Genomic DNA, 23580 nt, shown 5'->3' on the forward strand with positions numbered 1-23580 from the left:
ATTGTAGTTTCATTTATTATTGTAGTTCTGCTTTACAATAAAAAATAGCTTTTTTTATTAAATCAAAAAGGGCAGTACAACAAATACTACAATGATGTAGAAATACTTTACAATTTAAATAACTTCTTTTGACATTACAGATGAGAATTTAAAGAGGAATTTAAAGAGGTAATTCATCATGAAAATAACGTCACAACGCAAAGAATCATAATGGTCCTAAATACAAAATATAATCTCATTTTTGTCGTAATTTGGGAGCGAAGCGCGGCCCGGGCCGAAGGCCGCAGACGCGTTTCCCCGACATCCATCACGACGGCGTCCGCTCGCCGATTCGGAGGAAGATGATCGAATCTGAAGTGCTGGTGGGACGCCGTCAGAAATCACACCGGCGCTCGTATATTCGGCTTTGCGATGGAGTGAATCGCTGCGAACGAGCGGCAGCGTCCGTCCGTCTGAGCCCAGAGACGCAGAATGAATCCGATAAACAAAACCCTGATGGAGAGACAGAGAGGATCCGGCGGACGCGGCGATGACGGCGGGCGATCCTCACGGACGCTCCGCTGCAGACGGCGACGCGCAGACAAAAACAACATGAAGAATGAATGATCATCCCTCTCCGAGGAGTCTGAGATGCTTTACATCGTTCCAGTGTAAAATTGATCATCTATAAAAATATTGAGATTTACTTCATATAACATGAGCGTGTTAAAAACCGCAGATGTCCGTCGCGGGTCACCGGCGTCGTGAGCCGTATAAATAGAGCGTATAAAATAAGGCAGCAGTCTCATCAGTAGATCGACCACATAGAAAAATCTCTGGAGGAAAATCGTCCAAGGCCCGAAGTCTTCACAGATGCTCGCGTCCACGTACGAAAATAAAAACGTGACGTTTCCTGTCTGAGTCTGCAGATATTAAATAACATCATCATTCGTGTTAATCACCTTTGGCGTTTAGATCATCTCTCATTCGGAGGGTATTTATTAGCTAACGTGATTCTCATCATTAGTTATTAATAATAAAGGAAAAAAAAAAAGAAAAAAAAACAAGAAACAACTGGACCAAAATAAATAGCGCTCCACAGACGCGCGTTTCTGTCGCAGTCGAGCCGATCGCTAGTGTTTCTTCACAGGAGGAGACGCCGTCCGTCCGTCCGTCCTTCAAACGTTAGCTCCGCTCATCCTCGCGTGCGTGAGCGTCACTCCGGCGACGGGCGCAGGCTGCGCAGCTTCTTCTCGTCCAAACCCTTCCAGTATTTGAAGTTGTTGTCCAGGTGCTGCATTAGATTGGGCAGATCGGCAAACGCTAGAAACAGAGAAAATGATGATTATTATTATTAACGTGTTCATCATTTGATGGCATTCACTACATCTCAGCGCATTTGATCTGAAATGATTTGAACAGGAGCGTTTGTTCAATCAGAGCATCACTTCAGCTCAACCTACAGACAATTACATTCAGCTGATTGTGACAGTGGAAATAATCCCATTTCTTACCGTCCCAGGCGTCAAACATGTCAGTGATGAAGTAGTCGATGAAGGAGATCTGGGATTTGGGAATGCTGCAGGTGTTGCGATCAAACACGGGCATCACCACCGGCAAACCCTGCTGCTTCTCTTCATCCGTCTGCGAAACAGAGACACGACTGAACGCGCCGCTCTGCTGTTGAGTTGCTGAGTTTCTCTCACACTTCGACAATGTCACATGAACCGTTTACTTCTAACACACACACACACACACACACACCTGTGCGAAATACTCCTCTGAGATGCGTCCGGCCCACTCGATGCACAGCTCCAGCGGCCTGCAGGGGTTTGAGATGTCAGCACATTTGATCAACATCCGCTTCACCAGGATCCGGTTCTCTGGAGCCGTCAGGATGCTCTTCACTGAGTCCTCATCACCATTACCCTACACACACACACACACACACACACACACACACACGCACACACGAATAAGGTCTGGTTCAGACGAGCAGCCAGATTCAGACTCATATCAGGGTTATTTATAAAAATCTTGAAATGTAACATGATTGTTCAGACTGAGAAAATATGTTATATATATATATATATATATATAAAACGTGCAACAGCTTTTTATGTCAGTGATGCATACGGCACACATGTGTGTGTGTGTGTGTGTGTGTGTGTGTGATTCTCACCCCATTCTCCTCCAGTGCTGCCAGCGGTTTGTTGATGCTGTTGACAAACTTGTTGACGTGTTCGAAGTGTTTGGTCATCTCAGTGGCGAGGACCATGTCTATGACGGCCTGCCGGAGCGTGCGGTACTCGTTCCTGTGAGAGAGAGCGGCGTCAGCGAGTGTGTGTCAGATGATCTGATCGATGCAGGTGTAAACAGGGTCTGAAACGCTCTGAGATCCGTTTACTGAGAGCACATTCACCATCAAAGACAGAAGAGATCACATCACACTGTGAAAACACACCTGAACCTGCTCACCCGACAATCAAAACTAACGATCACTGCAGTAAAACGCGAGAAGAATCAGCATCCAGCCGACACACTTGAAAACAGTTCAGAACATCTGCAGCGACTGACATCGACACGCAGCGACAAAGATCAAGCACATCTCGTCTGACGTTCCGTTGACAGCGGGCAACAGCGAAACACAGCGTTTAAACAGGCACATTGTAGCGTGTACCTCTCCATGTTCTTGAAGATGTTGCACTTGTCGTCTCGGGTGGTGATCTGGAAGGCGAGCGCGGCGTGGTGGCTTTCCAGCACGGCCGTGTCGTTGTACAGTATGGCCAGTTCACTTCCTGCGTTACACAGGAAGGAGTTCGTACGTCCAGGATGATCGACGTCGTGCACGGTAGCCGCGATCAGAGCCGCCACCTCGTCTATGGGGTCCAGACTTTGCTGAGAAAGAGACACACGGAGACACATGAAGCTGCGATCGCCGCACTGACGCCATCACGTCTTTAATTAGCATATGCTGTCCATCACGTCTGCTGCTAGTCAATGCTGTGTGTCAAATAACTGAGTCTGTTCTGTGTGGTGAAAGAAACGTTTGCAAACCACATGCAGAAATCAATTTACCAAAAAAAAAAATAAAAATCAATAACGGGACACAAACAGCAACATGAAGTAAGAAGCAGCCAAACCCGTTCACAAAGCACATTACAAGAGAACCAGATCGTGTTTTTGCATCATGACGACACAATCAGCACTGATGGAGAATCACTTTGCAGCCCAAAAAACTGCAGTGATATCTGCAGCATTTTTGTGATGTTTTGCAGTGAAAACACTATATTCAGTATAAACCTCTAGCTCAGTGCTTCCCAATCCTGGTTCTCCTCAACCCTGCACATTTTGTCTCCTTAATCAAAATTTAACTCATCAGCTCATTAGAAAAGACTCCAAGACCACGAAGGTGTGTGTCAGAAACGTGCAGTGTTGGGGATTCTCCAGGAGCAGGATTGGGAGCCGCTGCTCTAACCTAAGAACTTCCACTAGTTTGCGTCACTCCCGTATGTTCACCTTGACGCGCTCCTTGCACAGGAAGTAGGCGGTGGCGTGCAGCACGTCTGCGGCGTGTGTGGAGTTGTGGTAGGAGTTGCTGGAGTGATAATTGGCCTCGATGATCTGCAGCCAGGAGCGAAGCGTCGCCTCTGGACAACTCAGAAACTCACAGACGCCGAACCGCGAGAAGATCTTCAGACCCAGAAACGTTAAAGGCCTGAAAATAAACAGCGATCACCCGAACGTCACATTACAGAAGTTGAGGAGTAAAGTCTATGAAATGACCTCAGTGTGTGTGTTGTAGATGTAGTTTGTGTGTGTGTGTGTGTGTGTGTGTGTGTCTCTCACCGCTTCATGGTGGCTGACTCCAGCTTGAAAATATCAAAGTCCCACGAGTCTTCGTTTTCCATCGTCTGAGCAATGCATGGTGGGATATCGTTAAGGGACAGTGGTGTGGTCAGGTGACTTGGGATGTGATGCAGCTCTGAAACACAAACGGTGTGAATAGATGCACAGGAAATGCGGTCAAAGGTCAGAAAGCAGTGAACTCATCTTACGTTTTGTGGCGAAGATGTACTCGTTTCCCGACAACCTGCGCAGTCCGTCCTGCAGGAGAGAAGGCAGCGTCAACATCCCACCGACAGAAACAACCGAGAAGCGTTTCAGACACATTCCTGATTACATGCGACAGACCGGAGGATCTGCTGCGCGAGTGACACTGAACGATCAGAGGCGTTGTGGGACTTACGGTCATCAGGCCGCCAACCAGGTCGTTGGTGTGAGGATCTTCCTCTTTAGTACCGAGCTGAGGAGAATACAACTCTGTCGTCCGCAGGATCTCCAGCACACGGTCCAGCGCTTCGGCCACCGGCATCGGACTGCTCTCCTGAGCCGCATTGATGATGTTTATCACCTACACACATCAGAATTAAAACATGAGCCCACAGAAACACAACAAACAATGCACACACACACACACACACTCTCTTGTACCTTAGTGATGGGCGCTTCAATCGTCATGGAGTGGATTCTGGCCATAGACGAGTGTCTCCTCTGAGAACTTCCTGCTAAACACAAGAAGATCTGAAAACATCCTTCACTTCTCATGCATCTGAGTGCAGGGGTCAGAGGTCAAGGGATAGTCAGGGATTATTAACAGAGTTTTATGACTGTCAGTATGTGACATGTTTTATAAGTGCCCTTCTTTTACAGCTGATCCTAAATATAGCTCAATCAAATCACTGTCACACACACACACTGAAGATGAGCAGACGGGCAGACGTATGATGTGACCAGCTGTTTGCACACATCTGACCCGAGTCACATGTTCAAGCTAATCCTGGACACTCGTTCATAGGGAGGGGCGGAGTTTGGGTTGAGGGTCAAAGGTCAGGGGTCAGCAGAGTTATCTCACCATCACTTCCTCTAGAGGTCGTCGAGCGAACGTCCAGCGATCCTTTCCTGCGGTCCTTATGTTTGCTGGACTGCTGAATATCTGACACAATGACGAGAGCAATACATCAGCACACCTGAAACACACACACACACACTTCCATGCACACACTCTCTCTCAAACCCATCAAATCATGTGTAAATTGTGTGTGTGTGTGTCTTTGTTACCTGTCTGTGATTCGGCCTGGACTCGCTCACAGGACTTTTCTGTCTGGATCAAAACACACAGACGAATCACAAACATCATCACTGACACAGACGCGTCTCAGTATGGCTGTCAGACGACTGAACGACCGCTTACCTTGTTATGGTCATTTAAAGGCCTGTTAACAGACACACAGTGCCTGATTTTACTACAGGAGAGACAGACAGACATGTTAACATGTGAACACATAATCAAACTAGAGTCACCTGACCCTCAGACACATTTCTTCAGAAATAAAAACAAATACGTTAGGTGTTTTGAATTAAAGCGGAAATCGGTGTTTTGTTTTCTGCAGGAGCAGAGTAAATCATTCTAAAGCAGAAAGACAGAAACGCTGCCCACCCTCCCTGTCCGACGACAGGCGTCATCTTCACATTCTGCTGCACGCTGTCTCCGTTCTTCTTTTTGGCATAATAAACCCCCTGCCACTCCTGAAACACACACACATTTATGACAGAGGATCTAAACAGCATACAGAAGCAGGTCTCAGGTCTGATGGAGAATCAAAGTTCGACCCCTGCGTGATGAAAGTCCAGCGTCTGCAGCTTCAAACGCTCCTCCAGCTGAGCGCGAGCGTGTGTGCGTTCATGACCTTTGTGCCGTGTGAAGTGATACAGCAGGACTGTTCGCACATTAAACCTCATGTCTTGTTCAGACTGTTTGTACCCTCTGTGGATTTCCCAGAGTTCTCTGCTGCTTTATGCTCCCTTGGCTTACTACTGACTGTGCTCACAGGATCCTGAATTTACTGCCGTCACGTTGTATCCAAAAGAAACGCTTTCAAAACAAAAAGATCTCTAAAAAGACCTCATTTTAGATGTTTTTAAACATCAGCCAATTCATTTAGGAGTATATAACGTCACTGTGAAGCTGAAATAACGCAGCGCTTTAGAGTTAATAACAACTACTGGTGCTTTGGAAGGCTGTCAGCACATGCTGAGGATTGTGGGTAACACTTTAAGACTATGACAATCCATGTGGCAGTCGACCAGTGTCACAGCCTGGGTCAGTTTCTGAATGTTCATCAGACCTTTTCAATTAAACGCCAGTGTGTGTGTGACTCACTTTCCCTCTGCGGATGCAGGAGCTGATGTTGTCCAGCAGGTCCGGTTTGTTTTTTTCACTCTTAGGCACTTCAGTGTTTTCCTTCAGCAGTTCCCCTCGCTGGTATCCCATGATGCACTCGTACGCTGGATTGACGTACTGCGACAGAAGCATGTGGACAAACCACATTTACAGTCTCAGTGCTCATCTAGAGCTGGTATCTGAGATTACTGGGTCTGATTTGACTTGTTTTTCCAATCTCAATAAAGACACGTGTGTGTGTGTGTGTGTGTGTACCTGTATGATCTGATCTTCACTGCTGATCTCAATGGCTTCCTGACTCTGTTCCAGTGCAGTAAAAACAGCATTACAGGCTCTGAGGACACACACACACAGAGTATCATCAGACAGACTGTCCATTCAGTAAAGACAAAAAGGCCCATAAACAAAAAAACACAACTCTCGTCACTCACCTGAGTTTGATCTGAGCTCGTATTTCTCCATGATGGAGTTGGATGAGTTCATTATAACAGGCCATCATGTTGGAGTTCTCCACATATCGCTGTGTGATGAAACAAACACAATCACACTCGATTCATTACGGTCCTGAATGAAGCACAGACTCTGAAGCGTGCAATACATAAAAAGTACTTATACACAAATACTTGTGTATACAAACAAGTACACACTGCGTTCTCATTGTAACTCACTTCTGAGGACAGTTAAACACACTCACCCTGTTAAATCCTGCTGATATCAGCGGCATCACAGTGGCTTCTTCACGATCCGGCCTTCAGAACAAAACACACCATTTCATAAAATCACATGATAACAGAATGACACAGACGCTGCCAAATATGTGACAATATAAAACTACAATGAAACATGTTACAGTGACTCATGATGATGATGATGATGATGATGATGTGTGTGTGTGTGATTTGGGCACAAACCTTTTCACTACAGCCACAATCACAGTGTTGTGAGAGCAGCTGATGGCTCGAATTGAGCTGGGAAAAAAATTAAATGAGGATTAGAAACAACAAACATACATTTCATCATCACACACAAACCTGATACAGAGTGTGTAAAAACATTTACATTTTCAACCACGAAGTGTGAACTCTGCGTGAGATTCCAGTAGATGTTTTTTGGGTGTAGTTTCTTGTGATAAATTGCACTTGAACTAATTGTTGTTAAGAACGTAGTACATTTATACCCGAGAACGTACAGTACGAGGGGTCAAAGGTCAAGTCTTCAACAACGCTGAATGCTGTTTGGTTAAAACTGTATTCGCACGAATCCTGACGCTTCTCAATATTACAGCTTATCTCATGGTTGTGATTCACGTTTTACCGCCGCACGTCAAATAAACCATATATTTCACAGCACATGCAGCTTCATTAGGATTTATGATCAACGTCTTGATCAGTTTCCAGAACCTCTCCGATGGATCCTTTCCAGTCCATTTTCCAAAATAGACAGCGCACATTCAAACTGTTTGGAGCACGCTAGCATACGGATGAGCTTCGAGCTAACGGACAGATTTGGATTTCACAGCTCTTTAAGAGTTTATGACTGGACAGGAGCACACGTGACTGACGTGATCTTACGAACATCAACATCTAATGAATGAGAGCCACTGAAATCTGTGCAGAGCATGAGCCGCTCACTACTCAAAATGACACTCACAAGATTCATTCACGAGAACGTGAATCTAAACGACCTGCTGATGAAGATCTTCAGCGAAGAGCTGAAGCGGCACAGTGGTGTCTGTAGATACGCACCGACAGAGCGCCTCGGCGTCAAAGTATCTGGAATGTCTGTGATCGATGATGATCAGATCGTGGTTCTTCTCTTGGAAACTCTCCAGCGCCGCTTCTGGCGTTCGGGCCACGTTACACCTGAAACCGGCGCGTTCGCACGCCCAGCAGAAGCTGTTACTCTGAGCGTCGTCTTTGGCAAACACTAACAGTACCTACAACACACACACAGAGCCGTCATCAGTGCTGCTGGCCAACAGAGAAATGATCACCGTCAGCAATAACATCAACATGAGATACTGCAGTTCGTTTGAGCCGTTTAACTGAAACCGCGCGTTTGTGCGAGCGGCCGGTTCAGACGCTCGCCGTGTGTTCTGAGGGAATTTATTTGTTTATATAGTTATACTTTTACCATGGTATTAACTGTGGTTATCCTCATCTAAATGTATGCTGCTATGGAAGACCAATGGGTAATTTTAATAAAGATGAGGTTGTTACAGTTTTTACAGATGTTGCTCTTGTTTGATAATGAACATAAATTTACATCTGCATCCTAACGCAAGCTATTGCTGCTGTCAGCTCAAGCTACGTCAAATGTGCATTTTTAAGAGATTTAAAAAAAGTAATATTACAAATAACGCAGTCTACACTGCAAACTGTGCTAAAGATAAGCGTCAAAGTCAGGCAACACAAACCCGTTTCATGAAGAACGTGAAGTGTCTGTCATGTTCTGACCATAAAGAGCCATTTAAAACCACAACTAATGGTCTGGTTCCTGCAGCTTTCACATTTAGGAGCAAAAATCTGCCTTTAAACTTGAAAGATATAAAGATAATAGTAATCATCAATATCGACTGATATGAACAGTTTTATTGTGATAATGTTTTGGCCGCATCACATAATATCAACCCAATGCTAATACTAAGCTAATGCTAATATCAACCTCCTGCTGATGCTAACCCAATGTTAATACCAACTCGACGCCAATGCCAAACCAATGCTGATGCTAACCCGACGCTAGATCTACCGCATCAAACGTTTCTCCTGACGTGTTTTGCGGCCAATCACAGGCGTAAGGAGTAAGAATGCCGTGACCAGTCAGGTGTGTCTTAACTACACTGTTCAGAAGTTCTTTGGCTTGTAGAGTGTGGTTGTGAATGAACGAACGAACTGTAAGTCTGCTAAGCGGCTGAATTGTGAGCAGCTTCCAAAGTTTTCATTGAGTTTTGGCACTCTGTGACGCATCCGACAAACAAACCCCAGACTCCATGTGTTCCTGAGTTTCTACACAGAGACATTACAGGCCCTTCAAAACCTTCTGACGCGTCTCTCCAAACACGCACTGTGGAAATACAGCAGATTCATGGAGCCGTTATTCACATCTTCTCATGGGAGCTTCAGAAATCTCAGGATACAGGAGTCGGGTCGGATTCACTCAACCGGTCTAAATTTAGCTTGAAGAATTAATGAGCGATAATGAAACTCCCAATATAGAACACACACACACACACACAATAATGAGCAGAAGCCTGATATTCTGCATGTTCACACTCACTGTTCAGTGCAGTTACTACAAAAACACTTCTAACGTAATGTACGAACACAGAGTATGAGCGATGAAGAGTCGTTACCTGCAGCTGATCTTCATAGAGCTTCATTGGTCCAAACTGCACCTCCGTTAACGTGCTCTGAAACGACAGTCAAGAACAAACACACTCCGTGATCTGAACGACACACCACGATCTGTGGAAGTAAATTCAAGCAGACGCAGAGCTGATCAATGTGCTGCACATGATTCCAGCACCCTCTGTGATGATGCCCATCCCTCCACGGGACAGCGTCCCGGAAGATCATCACCATACAAACAACATGAGAAAAGTCAACGGAAACACACACACACACACACACACACACACACACACTCCAGAGCAGTGAAGCCCAGGACGGTTCTGCAGTCCAGATCCTGCTGCTCTACTTCACAGTGTTAACTCGATTGGAAATTATGAGAAGGTCACAGCAAAGTGATATTTCAGTATTTGCTCTCGAAAAATTATGATTTTTTTTGCCCCCATTAAAGCGATATGAAAAAACAGCTACTGTTACAAAGTACATATGAACTGATTACTGCAACATTAACAGTCATCTCACAACCAGTGATCACTGACTGCTTTTTACTAAACAAGCACAAAATTAATTTTAAATCATACTTAGTTAAAGTTACCCATTTAAAAATATGAAACAAAAATATGCAATCATAATTATAAATACAAACCTTTGACTCTCTACACAAAACGCTCACACAAAGTCATGAAACTGGTTTACTGGCTAAGCCAAAATTTTTACATTTATAAATACTCGCTAAAACCATCTGAGGCTCATTGGGCTTCATTCATGAAACTTCACTTTTCCTGAACCAACTTCACTTGGTTTCCTGAAAACCATCCTCCACCCATTTACAACTACATGAATTACATGAGCTCTGGTTTTGGTCTAGTAATTAGCAAAAACGCAAAAGAGATTAATTGGCCAAAGATGATTCAATTGTAGTGTTGCAGACAAACTCTCCTGCCGCTCAGAATCACCGTCGTCGGAAACAAACAGGACAACGGATCAGACGAGGAAATTCATATTCACATTAAACTGATTCATGTTGTTATTACATATTATTATTATTATAAAGATCGTCATCTAATGCAGTGTTGTTAGTTTGACTAAAGGAACAAATGTTTGGATGTATTCGTGTGGTTGCGATCAGGTGCACCGACTGACATGAATCCGAAAATCATCAGAACGGCTTTACGGGCGATTTACAGAAAAATACATTTATGAATGAGTCTGTTGATTAGACACGAGGGACAGAATCAAATCAGCTGTGAATTCATTATGTAACACACACACACACACACACACTTACTGTGAAGTTACACAAAGAACTGTGTGTGTGTGTGTGTGTGTGTGTGTGTGTGTGTGTGTGTGTGTGTGTGTGTGTCCTGCTCATGGACAGTGGCACTGTGGCCTCGTTTCCACTAGATAATGAGATTAGTAAACTGCCGTCAGCTCACGCAAACACTCCATCTGAAGCTCGTCTGATAGGAAGAACTTCCTTTGTGAACTTTTATTCCTTTAATTCAACTGCTGCAATGCTATTGGCTGAGCTAACGTTTAGCCCCGCCCCTACAGATAGACAAACACAAACATTAGCAGAGACAGAGCTAACCTAGCCCCAGTTACATTCATCCAGATGGACTCCGATCAGGGATTTCTTAAGGCATCGAGATCATGACAGGAGTTGCGTCCTGCAGCCGGTTAACTGGTTGGTCAGTGAGTTAGTAACCAATTAAAAAGCAAACTAAAAGTGTAAGGGCGAGCAGAAGGTCTGCAGTGAGCCGCTCAATCGCTGTCAGATACGCGTCTCACGGATCCTCGCTCATCTGCACCCGTGAAAACCTCAAACGTGACCAGACGGATCCGTGTGAAACCAGCAGAGAAACTGCACACACTCAGTGACACGGACTTACACACACTGCATCCTGTCTGCTCACTGCACACACACACACACACACACACACACACACACTGCAGCAGTGGCTTTCCACTGAAGTGAATAACAGGAAAGTGGATGACATTGTTGAGAGGGCAGACGTCAGCGTGAGAGATATAGAGGGCAAACCGCTTCCTCACAGCTCACTTCAGGGAGCAACGCTGGGGACAAGACACACACACACACACACACACACACACACACACACACACACGTATGCACACATGCACTACAGGTACCAAGAGCCGCTCACACCTCAGGTCTCTCCTGACATTCATGTCTGGAAAAACACGACTTCTGTTCCACAGGGAATAACGCGACAGCAAACAACATCTGAGTTTACTAACATAACCAGACTAAACGAGCTCAGAGACACAAACACTGCACCGAGGTTCATTTGAATCGTTTACAGGTACCGTCGCTGGGAGTTTGAGTTACTACAGGTCAGTTTAAGATTTGAGTCAGTTAAGCTAAAATACAGTTTTAAAGTTAGAGTTGGTTAGACTCAATTCTAATTAGTTGCATTATGTTTAGGCTCATCGAGCTCATCGAACACAAATGATCCAACCAGTTTACTTGTGTCCGTCGCTGTATAGCTGAAGGGGGACACACATGGGAAACACACAACCTCCACCATCTCACACACACACACACTGGAAACATGACGTCAGAAAGACGCAGCAACAGCTGCAAGACACAAGAGACTTTAGAGACGCTCAAACACAGAAAGTAAGCGTGTGTGTGTGTGTGTGTGTGTGTGTGTGTAAAAACGTCCTAGAAAACAGATCATGAGTGAATGTGTGTGAGAGCAGTGATGAAGGTCTTCCTCCTCCTCAGGCCTCGTTGAGTGAACGCTCACTCTCTCTCTCTCTCCAGGTATTTTTGTCCTGATCCAGATTAGCACTCAATCCTGCTAAAGCCGAGCCGCTCTCAGCGCTGCTGTGACACACGTGACACACGCGACACCGCATCACACGCAAGCGCCCGCGAACTATAACTCGCTGCATCAAACTCTAGACGAGCACACGAGCGGCTGATTCTCTATAAATAGGGACAAACAGAGTAAAACAGACAGAAGAGACACAATCAAAGTGCAAACACGCAGTGAGATCAACAGCAGAGCTGATACGGACTCATGACCGAAACGCGACACACACCCAAAATAAAAGCTCCGTTTAACCAGAAAACATTTTGACAAATAAATTACTGTTCTAAAATTTTCAAAGCATTAATAACAATTCATTTAAAAATATTTAAGGAATGTCACCCAATCAAGAGATTTTGTCCATCTACGTTGTAACGTAGACAGTAAATCTCTGCCGTGCGCCACTTTATTTGACAAACTGTTGTAAAGGACTTTGATTTGCACTTTGTTTTACAGTCCTTTTCCGCATGTACACACTATACTGTACTCACAACAATTACAATGACTGGATAATAACCAGGTACTAACCCTGAACCTAACCTTAAGGTTATAACCTGTGCAGTCACCTTATATTATCCAGTACTTCCTTAGGCAAGTACGTTAGTACATTGTAAGTACATGGAAGTGTTAAATAAAGTCCAACCTGAATCTGTTATGAAGGAATCATCATATTTTCAATTGATTAGGCATGTTTTTATTTATTATTAAAGTTTTATTAAATCATTAAAATGGATTTCCAAAAAAAAAAAAATGACACAGAATTTGGAAAGTAAATATGAGCAAACTCTCTCGTTAACGTATTAAATTATAATTATTCTGAGGACACAAACAGCAGCAGCTCGATGTGTACCATCTGAAACGCAGCGGCGTCTGACTACAGCGAACCCACACGTGTGTGAGCCACAGGGGCTGCTGGGAATGATGATGATGATGTCATTTCCCTCCAGGAAGAACAGTTACTGCACATTGTCAGCTCGGCTCGTCCCTGTGCTGCGTTACTTCCTGTCTGTGCCACTCATATCCACACAAATGAGACGTCAGTCACACACACAAACACACACACACACACCTGTCAATCATCTGATGACAACACACGCACACAAACACTTCCAAAGAGGGGCTTCACACCGACATCTACTGAAACGAAACGCAAACCAACCACTGCATGTTTACAATGAAACACACATACAAATCAAGACCATTTTGACTTTTTAATCATCCACCAGTGTTGTCCCTTAAGTAGCACATACACACACACACACACACACACACACAGGCTGAATCCGGTATTGAGGGTTACAAACGCAGAACAGTGGAGCCTCAGCCAAGGCCAGATAAACCACTAACCCTATATCAGCACCACACACACACACACACAAATACATTAACACACAAAGAGGAATGTGTTGTGAGACATGAGAAAACCATCGTCAGACCTTGTACTTGAGTCTTATCATGGACAGAAAGCCACACAGATGCTGCTGCGCCCTTGATTAACACACACACACACACACATCAGAACAGCTGATTAATGAATGAGTAAATGAATCAGCAGCATCTTTCTGTTCAGACGCTGTGTGTGTATTACAGCACAGTAAATCTCACACACACGGCCTGCATGAACCTGCAGAACAACATTCATCTGCTCAGTTGAACCGTGAGCATCATCATCCGCACCATCATCGCTATTATTAGGGGGAAAAGTCTGCAAGCTTAATGGTCACAGATGTCTCATGTTCTTTGTTTCAAATGACAAAGGACAGAGAATTTTTTTCTAAACATGTATTTGAATCAGCACCTGAAGTCATTTAGAATAGAATTTCATTTTTTTGGTGTCGTTCATGTATCACTGTTGCTTTTGAACACCATCAGCGTCTACAGTAACATCCTAAACTGTAAATGTTTTGTCCTTACGCTATTGGATTTTCTGTCCTCTGAATAAAGATTTTTGACATCTTGTGAGTTTTTTTTATGCTTTTTACTGTGAACATCCTAAACAGTAAAATGACCATAAATGTAAACAAGTTTCGACAATAACAAAAAAAGTTTTGTAGAATTATAAACCTCATTCATTTCAGTCGCAGGCCCGTGTTCGGATTAAAGACGCCATGAAACAGAAGTAGCACCGGATCCTTTCTTTCACACTGTGATGTAACAGATCATTGAAAAGAAAAACGGTAGAGCGGGACTTGGTTGTTCGCATCAGTAGCTGATTGGATGTTGAGATGTGGGCGTGGCTCTCAAATGGGGGCGGGTCAGAATGGCACTCAGCTGCGGACTGCGTAAAAATCGGGTCAAAAAACAATTAACAGTCGTTCATAATAACACGCATTTACAAAACATAACGCTGACACCGATGAAGCAGCTGAAAACTGTGAAAAGAACTCATGAGTTGATCTGCTCAACACATCACACACCTGCTCATTCACCCTGTACTCATGCATACTAGCATACTGACGGTCCCTAGTGTGCACGCCCAGTCATTGAGTCCAGATCTGACGTAGTGAGCGCTCAATCACCTTCAGCAGCATGAGAAAATACCAACGTGTTCTGTGCTAACAGCAGGTCCTGTTTTTGGACATGGAGCCATGGTATTCTTCACAATTTGTGATGTGCCCTATATTAAATTACTGCTGCCACTGCTGTGCTCCAACCAGCAGAACACGGACAGACACAAGAGCACGAAACAGACACGTCAGTGTGACATTATCAGCAGTCAACACATGATGAGTTTCCAAACATTCACTATCACACTCAGTATGCGACACTAGCACGAGTATGTAGCGCACAGACTGACACTTACTACATGAGCTGCGCGTCCAGAAGACACTTTAAAGGGTTAATCTAGGAGAAATGAAAGAACCTGCGAGACTTTCTGAGAAATGTGTCAGTCACTGGGCTCCAGTGCTATTTTTTGTCTCATGGAGTGGCCTACATGAAGATGGTTTCTGAGTGAACTATCCACACACACAGACAGAGGGATGCTGTGCGGGCACGCACACACACACACACACACACTCTCACCTGACAGGCGTTGTTGGGCTTGATGTGGCCCGGCTGAGGGCAGTTCTGCTGCGGCGAGTGCGAGTCCTCGGACTCTTTCCCGCTGTGATAAACCACCCGATCGGAGATGTGAATGCTGGAGGCGCAGCCCATCATTCACCCGCGCGCGCGCGCGCACGCGACGCTCCTCTCGTACTGCGCTAATAGGAATGTTTCTCTCTCAGATCATCCAGACGATCGGATCGATCGGATCTATCGAGTCTATCGATCAAATAGAAACTCTGGTCATGTTGCTCCCCCCGCCGCCGCCGCCGCCGCCGCCGCCTCTGCCGCCTCTGCGCTTCACTCGCGCCCGTTACTCCTCATCCTCGCGGTCGGTCCGCGCACGAACTTCGCCTCGTTTCTGGCGGATTTCAGGCTCCGGCTCGGTTCACGCGACGGTTTCGTCCATCGGTGCGGCGCGTTCGTGCGTTTATTCTCCTTCGACAGGCGCCAAACACACCCGATCACTCCGCACGGCCTCTCTTTCTGCTCCCTCAGCCTCAGTCATTGGGAACGAGCCGGCGCGTTGATTCCGCTCCCCATCAACAGGCTGAAATGTGGCCCGGACGCGCCGCGGAGCGCGCGATCCGGCATCTATGACATCAAACGGGCCGTTAGATGAAACTCCGGAGCGGCGCGTCAACGCGGAGCTCGCCAAAGCCGAATTGCACAGCAGCTGTCAATCAAGGGCCTACGATTCTGCCTCTCTTTCACGCGGACGGGCGAAGAACGCGGACGGACGGCCGCCAGATGACAGAAGAAAAGGCGTTTGCGCGTCGCGAGTTTCCTGACGAAGAACAACGCGCGTTGAGAACATCAGCGGCGCGAATGTGACAGCAGCAGATCCAATAAAAGCACGCGCACGGATTGACCTACAGCCTCGAATGACGTCAATGCAAATGAGCTGCGCCCAGCCAACGAGCGGCCGCTTGCGCGCAGAGGGGCGGGGCTCGCGCGCGGAGGGAACTTTAAAAGCGCGACGCGGACGAGACGCGCCTGCGGGCGGAGGCTCGTAAAACTCACTACCGAGCGCGGGACGGGTTAACCGAGTGAGCTACAGCGGTGCGCAGCTCGTCCTATGAAGTAGAAGGCCAGATACGCTGTATGTAGATCTGCACGTTTGTATTCTTGAGTCAACATCTAAAAGCTGTGTCAGCAATAAACATGACCCCTCTGACCCCGTGATGAATTTATCCTGTCTTTTTTTTTTTTTTTCACCTTCGCAGAACTGTTCTTGTATTTGTATTTCATTCACTAAAATAAATAAAAAAATATAGAAAATATCTGCAGCACGATGGGTGAAGACAGTCTCTCGCTGCTCAGATGTGTGGCTCCTGGCCATTAATGCACATTCATCGCTGTGCGAAAAGTGAGTGCGAATGAAGATCTGACAAACCGGTGCTGCTCAAACCGGCGAATTCACATTTCATTCAGGGCTGGAGATACACATGCAGCTCCAGTAAAATCATACGATCTGTATCATTCTGATGGGTGTTTACTGCGTGTGGTTTGGTGAAGTTCTTCTCTAAGCTGTTATCAGACAGTCAATGATTAACACAGACTCACACACGTGAATGAATCGGGGCCGCGGTTCAATGACACGTGACTGCGGCGCACTTTTCAATCAGCCTTCATCCCCAATTTAAACAATAACCTTCAGGGCATTATGAATATGTTAGGTCAGCTGCTGCTCCTCTGGTGATCTGCAGTTACCTCTCCAGGAAAATGAGCTTCATGTCATGACTACAGGTTTAGTTCTTTTAAACACGAATGAAAAACTAACTGGGTCACACCGATTTCCAAGTGCATCTTTATTTGATTGGTTTGACCTGACACACAATCATGTGTTGATAAAGAGCAATCGCACTCAGCAAGTTTAACTAGAGAATCACAGCGCAAACGCAAAAAAAAAAAAACCAGCCAAACGTCCCCTGAACGTGGGGAACGCGTTCCATGTGTCCTGACTCCTGCTATTGTGAATGACATCAGAGGCAGATGCTAGAAAAACGCTTTTGTGAAGGGAAAGTATATGCCACTAAAATGCACATGCATACGGATATTTACATTTTCATGAAATGCTTACAAAATAGCTGAAATACGGCTACAAAAATACCTGAGTTTACAAATCAACACTTGGCACATCACATGTAGGGTAAAAAAAAAAAAATTGATATATAATTAAAATGCATTGTATAAGACAGTTAAAAATATGCTATGTTTTTTTTCCTTTTTTTTCTGGTAAATAGGAGGTAGAAACTCTTCTTCTGTGGTCGTGGTGGTGTGGGGGGGGCTCTGCCTGCTCACTGGAGTCATTCCTGCAACAGCCGGCCAGAAGTGCAGTTGTTATTGAGATCGCTGAGGTGTCTATTCGTCGCGTTCATCTTTGGCGTTTGCAAAAGCCCTGACATGCACAGCGCAATCAAACCATGCAGACTCAAATCTGAGCTCAATAAGAACTGCGTCTTTCTGGCAGGCTAGAGGAAGTAAGACCGGAGGGTCCCGCGGCGGCGCACGTCCGTCGTCCAGCAGTGAAACCCTCCGCCCAGGGAGTTGGCGTGGCGGATGCTGACTTTAATGGTCTTAATCCCTGCGGGAGCGACGACAAACAAGAGCAGGTGAATGAGGAATCGCATCAGAGTTGAACACCATTTCATCATAACAAGAGCCGAAAACGGCGTCCTCACCGAGACTTTCAAACATCTTCTGTATGGTCGCCTCATTAGCGTCCACCATCACGCGCTTCTCATCCAGCATCAGGACATTCATCGAGAGCCATTTGGACGACATCCACAACGGATGATCTGAGATATAAAAAAGAAAAATGCTCATATATCACCAAATATTTTGCTGATGCATTCATCATCTACAAAATCTATCAAATATGCATTTATTATTAGAGCAAATTGAGTGCCATCAAGTGCAGTGCATCGTGACTCTGAAAATAAATATTTAATCGAAAAGATTATTTTATTCAGATGAATAATTTGTCGTCGTAGTTTGAATCTCTGAATTTAATTATATTTAGTTTAAATATAAATATAAGGGATAGTTTGCACAAAAATGGAAATTGTGTCAGCATTTACTCATCCTCATGTCATTCCAAACCTGTACGAGTTTCTTTCTTCTGTTGAAGTCTCGAGTCACCTTTATTTCTGTAGCGCTTTATACAGTACAGATTGTGTCAAAGCAACTTTACAGCCGTTGACTTTCATTATATTTTGTCCATACTATGGAGGTCAATGGCTACCACTGACTGTTCATTACCAACAGTCTTCAAAATATCTTGTATTGTGTTCAGCAGCTGAAAGAAACTCATGCAGGTTTGGAACAACTTGAGAATGAGTAAATGATGACACAATGTTCATTTTTGGGTGAACTAACCCCTTTAAGGCATCTGTAAGACGTTGACAACTTCAGCTCGGGATGTGAATCGCTCATTTAGGATCATTGCCATCAGTTTCTTTTCAAGCTCAAGCTCGGAGAAGACAGCGACAAAACGGCAGCAAGTGTTTGGCATTAATGTCTGTGAGGTTCATCTCCTTCGGTTTGGTTTGACTCAAGAAACACCGAGTCTGTTTTAAGTGTCATCGTATCAGATGCAGCAGCTCAAGCGCTTCTGACAGATAGGAGACGTCTGACAGATCACATTTCTCCTAAATTTCTCAATACAGACTTATTGTATATCCAAGTTTAAACTGAATTACTACACTTACAAAATGCTTATAATGTAGTGAATGTGTGTCGGGGGCCTGACAGCAGCATGATTTATCTGAATTGAGTTATTTTTATTAATAAGATGCAGTTATGACATTTTGATTAAACAGTTAAAAAAAAAGAGAGAGTTGTAAGAGTGTTAAGCTTGTGTTTAAAGAGACGTGATGACGAGGCGGGTTTGGGTGCTCTGATGCGATTGAAGATCGTGCTTTGACTGAAAACCTCACGAGCTACAGCGATCGCTGTACTTACTGTCTGGAATAAGAGGAGTCGGAGGAGTCACCACAGTCCAGCCGGCCTTCTTGAACATCTCGATCTGAAGGAGAGATTGACCATCATGTGAGTGCGTCTCACTGCTGTACTACAGATCAACACTAGGTGGCAGCGCTGCTCCACACACCACTGACCTGCCGGCAGGGCCGATCCGGGTTAGACAGCACCAGTCCCGGGCCGATGATGTTAAAGGTGGCGTCGATGTGCATGGGGTTCGGGTCTTTGAAGGAGATGATGTGGATCTTGTAGGTGGGGGCGAGATGACGTCTCATCCACTCGATGCCCATGTAGTTTGTAACCTGTCAGGAAAAACGTGAAGAATTCTCAACACAAGCTTGAGTACTGGAGAGCAATGAGCTACAGGACGGACGAGGACGGTCACCTGACTCCTCTGTACGAAAATATCAGTGCCGGCCCTGATGAAGTCTGCGGCGTCAAAACACGGCTCGAACTCTGTGGTGACGAACTTCCCCTGAGCGGCCAGCTTATGCCTGTCCTCCACAGTGCGGATGGGGTAATCCTACACACACACACACACACACACACTGTGAGTGCTGCATTAGCAGCGTAACACACATCTGTTTACCCTGCGTCTGTGCGTCACCTGATCGTACAGCTCGTCAGACATGGTGGGTTTGGGCGCAGTGGTCCACTTGGCTCCCCGCCTGAAGTACTCCTTAATGAGGGGCCGATACGCGCGGTACTCGAAGAACCGGGCCCTCCAGGCCATCGGGGCCTCGATGATCTCGTTTCCCACCACGATCAGGATATCTCTCGGCATGGCCGCGTACATGCCTGCGCAGGAAACAAGACTGTCAGAGTCAGCGCTGATATCGGTGTGTGTGTGTGTGTGTGTGTGCGCGCTGTCAGCTCTCACCTGTGGAGGTGAAGTCAGGAGTTTTATACTCCAACGACCAGTCGATGGGTTCCGGTCGTCTCACTGTAACGCCCTCATGCTGCAGAATATTGCACATTTCCTCGATTTCAGCAACTGCTTTCTTCACGTGGTCCTTCGGGAATGTCTGTCCCCCGTACTGCTGGTAGAAGGGCCAGTATTTTTCATAGGTGTTGGCCTGCAGACACACAACAGCGGTACAGGTCAGGGTTAGGTGAGCAGCTCTCTTCACGTGGTGCAAAGGACTTCTGTCGCTGATTGCGGTTTATAAGGTAGACTAATTCTACAAGTTAAAGTCCGTTCACACCAATGGACAATAACTAGAATGATAACTCTATTAGTGGATGATATAAGCACACTGCAGTTTTTTAGTTTCATCGTTTGTTTTTGATTTATGTCAGTAACAGGTCTAATTTGAATCCAGAAAGTAAAACTGAATACCCCTGGACTAATGGCTGGTTAGTCAGACTGGTTCTAAACATAGTGGCTTGTGTTCATTTGCACTGTATTCTGTCCTGTTGTTGTATCAGCAACATTTTTACATGTGCGTGGTATTCTTTGAAGTAACAAGTAAACATGATGGTATACACACAAGTTCTTCCACCTCAGTGTGTTGAGAATGAGAAACACATTAAACCAGACCGGCCTGTCACTCGGTGTTTCCATGTCAGTGCTCGGCTTGCGTTCCGTACCTTGACCTCCACGGTGAACGGGGGGACGCAGGCGTTCTCGGCTCGCCCTACGATCACTTCCTCGAGCGGGTCCCACTCGTTGTACGCGCACACAGGGCACTCCTCGGGCGCGTGCTCAGTAACCGGCTCGTCCACGGTGAGCGGGAGCTGCGCGGCGGCGGAACTCGAGGTGCTGCGGAACGCGCGCGACACCCATCCCGACACCGCGCGACCCACCTGCGCGACACACAACACCACACCTCAGAAATCAGCGCTAAATAACCGAGCTCAGAGCTGGAGAAAACACGAAAGAGCAATGAAACGAATGTAGGCGCGGAATATGGACCCCTTAATGAGCTCAATTAGTCAGAGCAAGTTCTTTAGTTCTTTACATGCTCTTTAACGAACAAATGTCGTAAAAACTATTTCGACTCTGAAATTGACCGTAAATAAAACGTGAAAGTTTTAGGTTTGAATAAAACACACTCCTTTATTCAATGTTATTTAAACACGCAGAATCTGCACAGATCACGTTCTCGTGACGAGCGGATTGATTGGACCGATTGATTCCCCGCTGAATGAATGAAGGGAAGCGGGAGTCAGGGCTCGAGGTCGAACCTGCTGCTGTTGCACAACGCTCGCGATAATAACGCGCCGCTGCGCTTCAGCACGTACAGTCCGATCTCTCTTCGTGCTCCTGGAGACAAAGTTTGAGTTTCTGACTGAGGAGGAGGATCTCGGATCGGTACAGCTGTGCTGTCACTCACTCCATAACACATGATCTCCAACTCTGAGCCAACGCAACATTTTCTAAGAACATGATCAAGACAGTAAATTCAATCACAGACGATTAAGATGATTATAATCTCTCTCCATCTGTAAAACCAAGAGAATGCGGTTAAGAGCTTCATTACAAATCTTTTTTTGTCACGATGAAATCAATCAGCTGTTATAATTGCGATGGTATCCGTGGTTTTTTCTGCAAATGCATTACGCAAGAATCTCATCACACTCATTTTTACAGTTCTTTGCTCTCTAAAGATCCGTGTAAACGTGCGATATTCACCATAGCGCCGATCAGATGAGCAGCTTCTGCTCCGCGGCTTCCTCCTCTCAGGCATCGGACACGCAGCATTGTGTTCTGGTTCTAGTTCGGGACTGGAGCTCTCAAACATGCAGCAGTTCTGATCCGGGAAAGTAAGAGGGGCGCCGCGGGGACGCGCTTTTATAGTGCGCGCGGCAGATGGCAAGGGTCGCGGAGCGAGATTCTTGTAGCAACGTGACATGTGAGAAACCGCAGCAGGAGAAGAAGATCCCTGACAGCAGCACATTCTTATCGCTATCGCGGCTGGAATGGATTAAAATGACGCAACGGCGGCGCGCACCGCGCTCGACCCGCCAACGCCGCTCATTACCTTCGCTACTGTAATTAGTCTGGCCAGCTGCCGGACAGTAGTATTAACATTAACTTTTATACGCCGCCTTTAAAGGTGCCGCCCTCAGGGTGTGAGTCAAACGCAAGGCACAAGAAACAAGATCTAACAATAAAAATAAATATGAAAGGAGTACAGATACGTAAAAGAAACTAATAAACATGCATAGCATTTTGAGTGATTAACCTTAAAACAAACAAACAAACAAAATTAAAACAACCAAATTGCTTTAGATTAGATTCAGGTGTACTTAAAGGCGATGCGTCTCTGAAATCCTCCAGTGAACAAACTGACGGAGCGCAGATCACGTGATGAAGACCCACGAGCCGCCGAACCGCGAAACCCGACAGCGAGCCGGTGACCGGAGTGACGTCATCAGCACCGCAGGATCCCGAAGCCGAATTTCGTTGCGCGTTTGTTTTTAGACATTTCAGCAAGGAGGGAAACAAATACTGACGAGCTTTCCAGACAGAGAAGAGTATAGGGAGGAACATTTCTGAGATGAACAAAACAACATTCTGATTTTCCACAAAATGAACTATAATTTTATATGTTTTTGAAGTTGCCGCTGCTATTTTAAAGCTGTTGATACAAAACCACCAGAGCACATGAACATTTATCATGAGCAGCAAAAAAAAATGGTACAAGATTTGAATAAACTACCTGGACTGGATTGAACAAGCTTGTGGTGGCCATCGTATGTGTTAAACTACTGCTTCACTTCACAAAGCTTAGTCAAATTTGACTGTCGGAAATCCAGGACACGCAGCTGAGGTGGTACACAAACTGAAAAATCTTATTTTAAGAACAAATTTTGTCATAAAGGGTATCATTGAGAGAAAAACAAGGCAGAAGATCAATGGAATCAATGGATTTTCCCTAAAACATGCAGCAGGAAAGGAGGAAAAACTAGAGCACATTCCACACCAGAAAGCGTGAGAGACACAAATGTGCCATTTACACTACGAATCTGTAAAATGCGTCTTTTGTTATGTGCGGGACACTCGACGAGTAAACGAATGAATGAATGCGAGTCGTTCCAGCAGAGATCAGACTGATCAGAGCTCCGGCCCACAGCCGTGTGTATTGATCTGAACCCTGGACTGCACGAACGAGCGCTCTGGTCTTCTGGAGCAGAG

At 45.6% G+C, this 23580-nt stretch overlaps 2 protein-coding genes across 3 annotated transcripts; both read right to left on the reverse strand.

Moving 5' to 3' along the window:
* Positions 1 to 72: 72 nt before the first annotated feature.
* Positions 73 to 16527, reverse strand: pde8a (phosphodiesterase 8A). 2 transcript variants are annotated; one of them, XM_051100723.1, is made up of 22 exons: positions 15435 to 16527; positions 9576 to 9632; positions 7969 to 8159; positions 7135 to 7191; positions 6918 to 6972; positions 6655 to 6743; positions 6479 to 6557; positions 6203 to 6340; positions 5480 to 5568; positions 5234 to 5285; positions 5101 to 5143; positions 4895 to 4975; positions 4474 to 4547; positions 4229 to 4393; positions 4038 to 4086; positions 3829 to 3964; positions 3499 to 3697; positions 2660 to 2877; positions 2162 to 2294; positions 1744 to 1908; positions 1494 to 1623; positions 73 to 1302 (listed from the first exon to the last, which is right to left on the reverse strand). In XM_051100723.1, exons 1-22 carry the CDS (start codon positions 15567 to 15569, stop codon positions 1196 to 1198), a joined length of 2442 nt encoding a protein of 813 aa, XP_050956680.1. In that variant the 5' UTR covers positions 15570 to 16527; the 3' UTR covers positions 73 to 1195. The 2 variants fall into 2 exon arrangements, with proteins under 2 accessions (XP_050956680.1, XP_050956681.1); XM_051100724.1 differs by having other exon boundaries at positions 74 to 1302; positions 4474 to 4544; positions 15435 to 16526.
* Positions 16528 to 17249: 722 nt separating this feature from the next.
* Positions 17250 to 22292, reverse strand: gatm (glycine amidinotransferase (L-arginine:glycine amidinotransferase)). Its single transcript, XM_051100734.1, has 9 exons — positions 22075 to 22292; positions 21030 to 21245; positions 20320 to 20515; positions 20047 to 20237; positions 19825 to 19962; positions 19577 to 19741; positions 19422 to 19485; positions 18140 to 18256; positions 17250 to 18042 (listed from the first exon to the last, which is right to left on the reverse strand). Exons 1-9 carry the CDS (start codon positions 22141 to 22143, stop codon positions 17930 to 17932), a joined length of 1269 nt encoding a protein of 422 aa, XP_050956691.1. The 5' UTR covers positions 22144 to 22292; the 3' UTR covers positions 17250 to 17929.
* Between the last annotated feature and the right edge of the window lie 1288 nt (positions 22293 to 23580).

This window comes from Labeo rohita, unplaced genomic scaffold (genome assembly GCF_022985175.1).
Source record: "Labeo rohita strain BAU-BD-2019 unplaced genomic scaffold, IGBB_LRoh.1.0 scaffold_108, whole genome shotgun sequence".
Lineage (NCBI taxonomy): Eukaryota > Metazoa > Chordata > Actinopteri > Cypriniformes > Cyprinidae > Labeo > Labeo rohita.

Coding starts and splice junctions, on each gene's coding strand:
- pde8a (XM_051100723.1), bottom strand. CDS start 15,569: ATGATGGGCTGCGCCTCCAGCATTCACATCTCCGATCGGGTGGTTTAT. Junction 6,558..6,654: donor CGAGCTCAGATCAAACTCAG/GTGAGTGACGAG, acceptor GTGTGTCCTCAG/AGCCTGTAATGCTGTTTTTA. Junction 4,394..4,473: donor TTGAAGCGCCCATCACTAAG/GTACAAGAGAGT, acceptor TGATGTGTGTAG/GTGATAAACATCATCAATGC.
- gatm (XM_051100734.1), bottom strand. CDS start 22,143: ATGCTGCGTGTCCGATGCCTGAGAGGAGGAAGCCGCGGAGCAGAAGCT. Junction 20,238..20,319: donor TCCTGACTTCACCTCCACAG/GTGAGAGCTGAC, acceptor TTTCCTGCGCAG/GCATGTACGCGGCCATGCCG. Junction 18,257..19,421: donor GACTCCTCTTATTCCAGACA/GTAAGTACAGCG, acceptor TTTATATCTCAG/ATCATCCGTTGTGGATGTCG.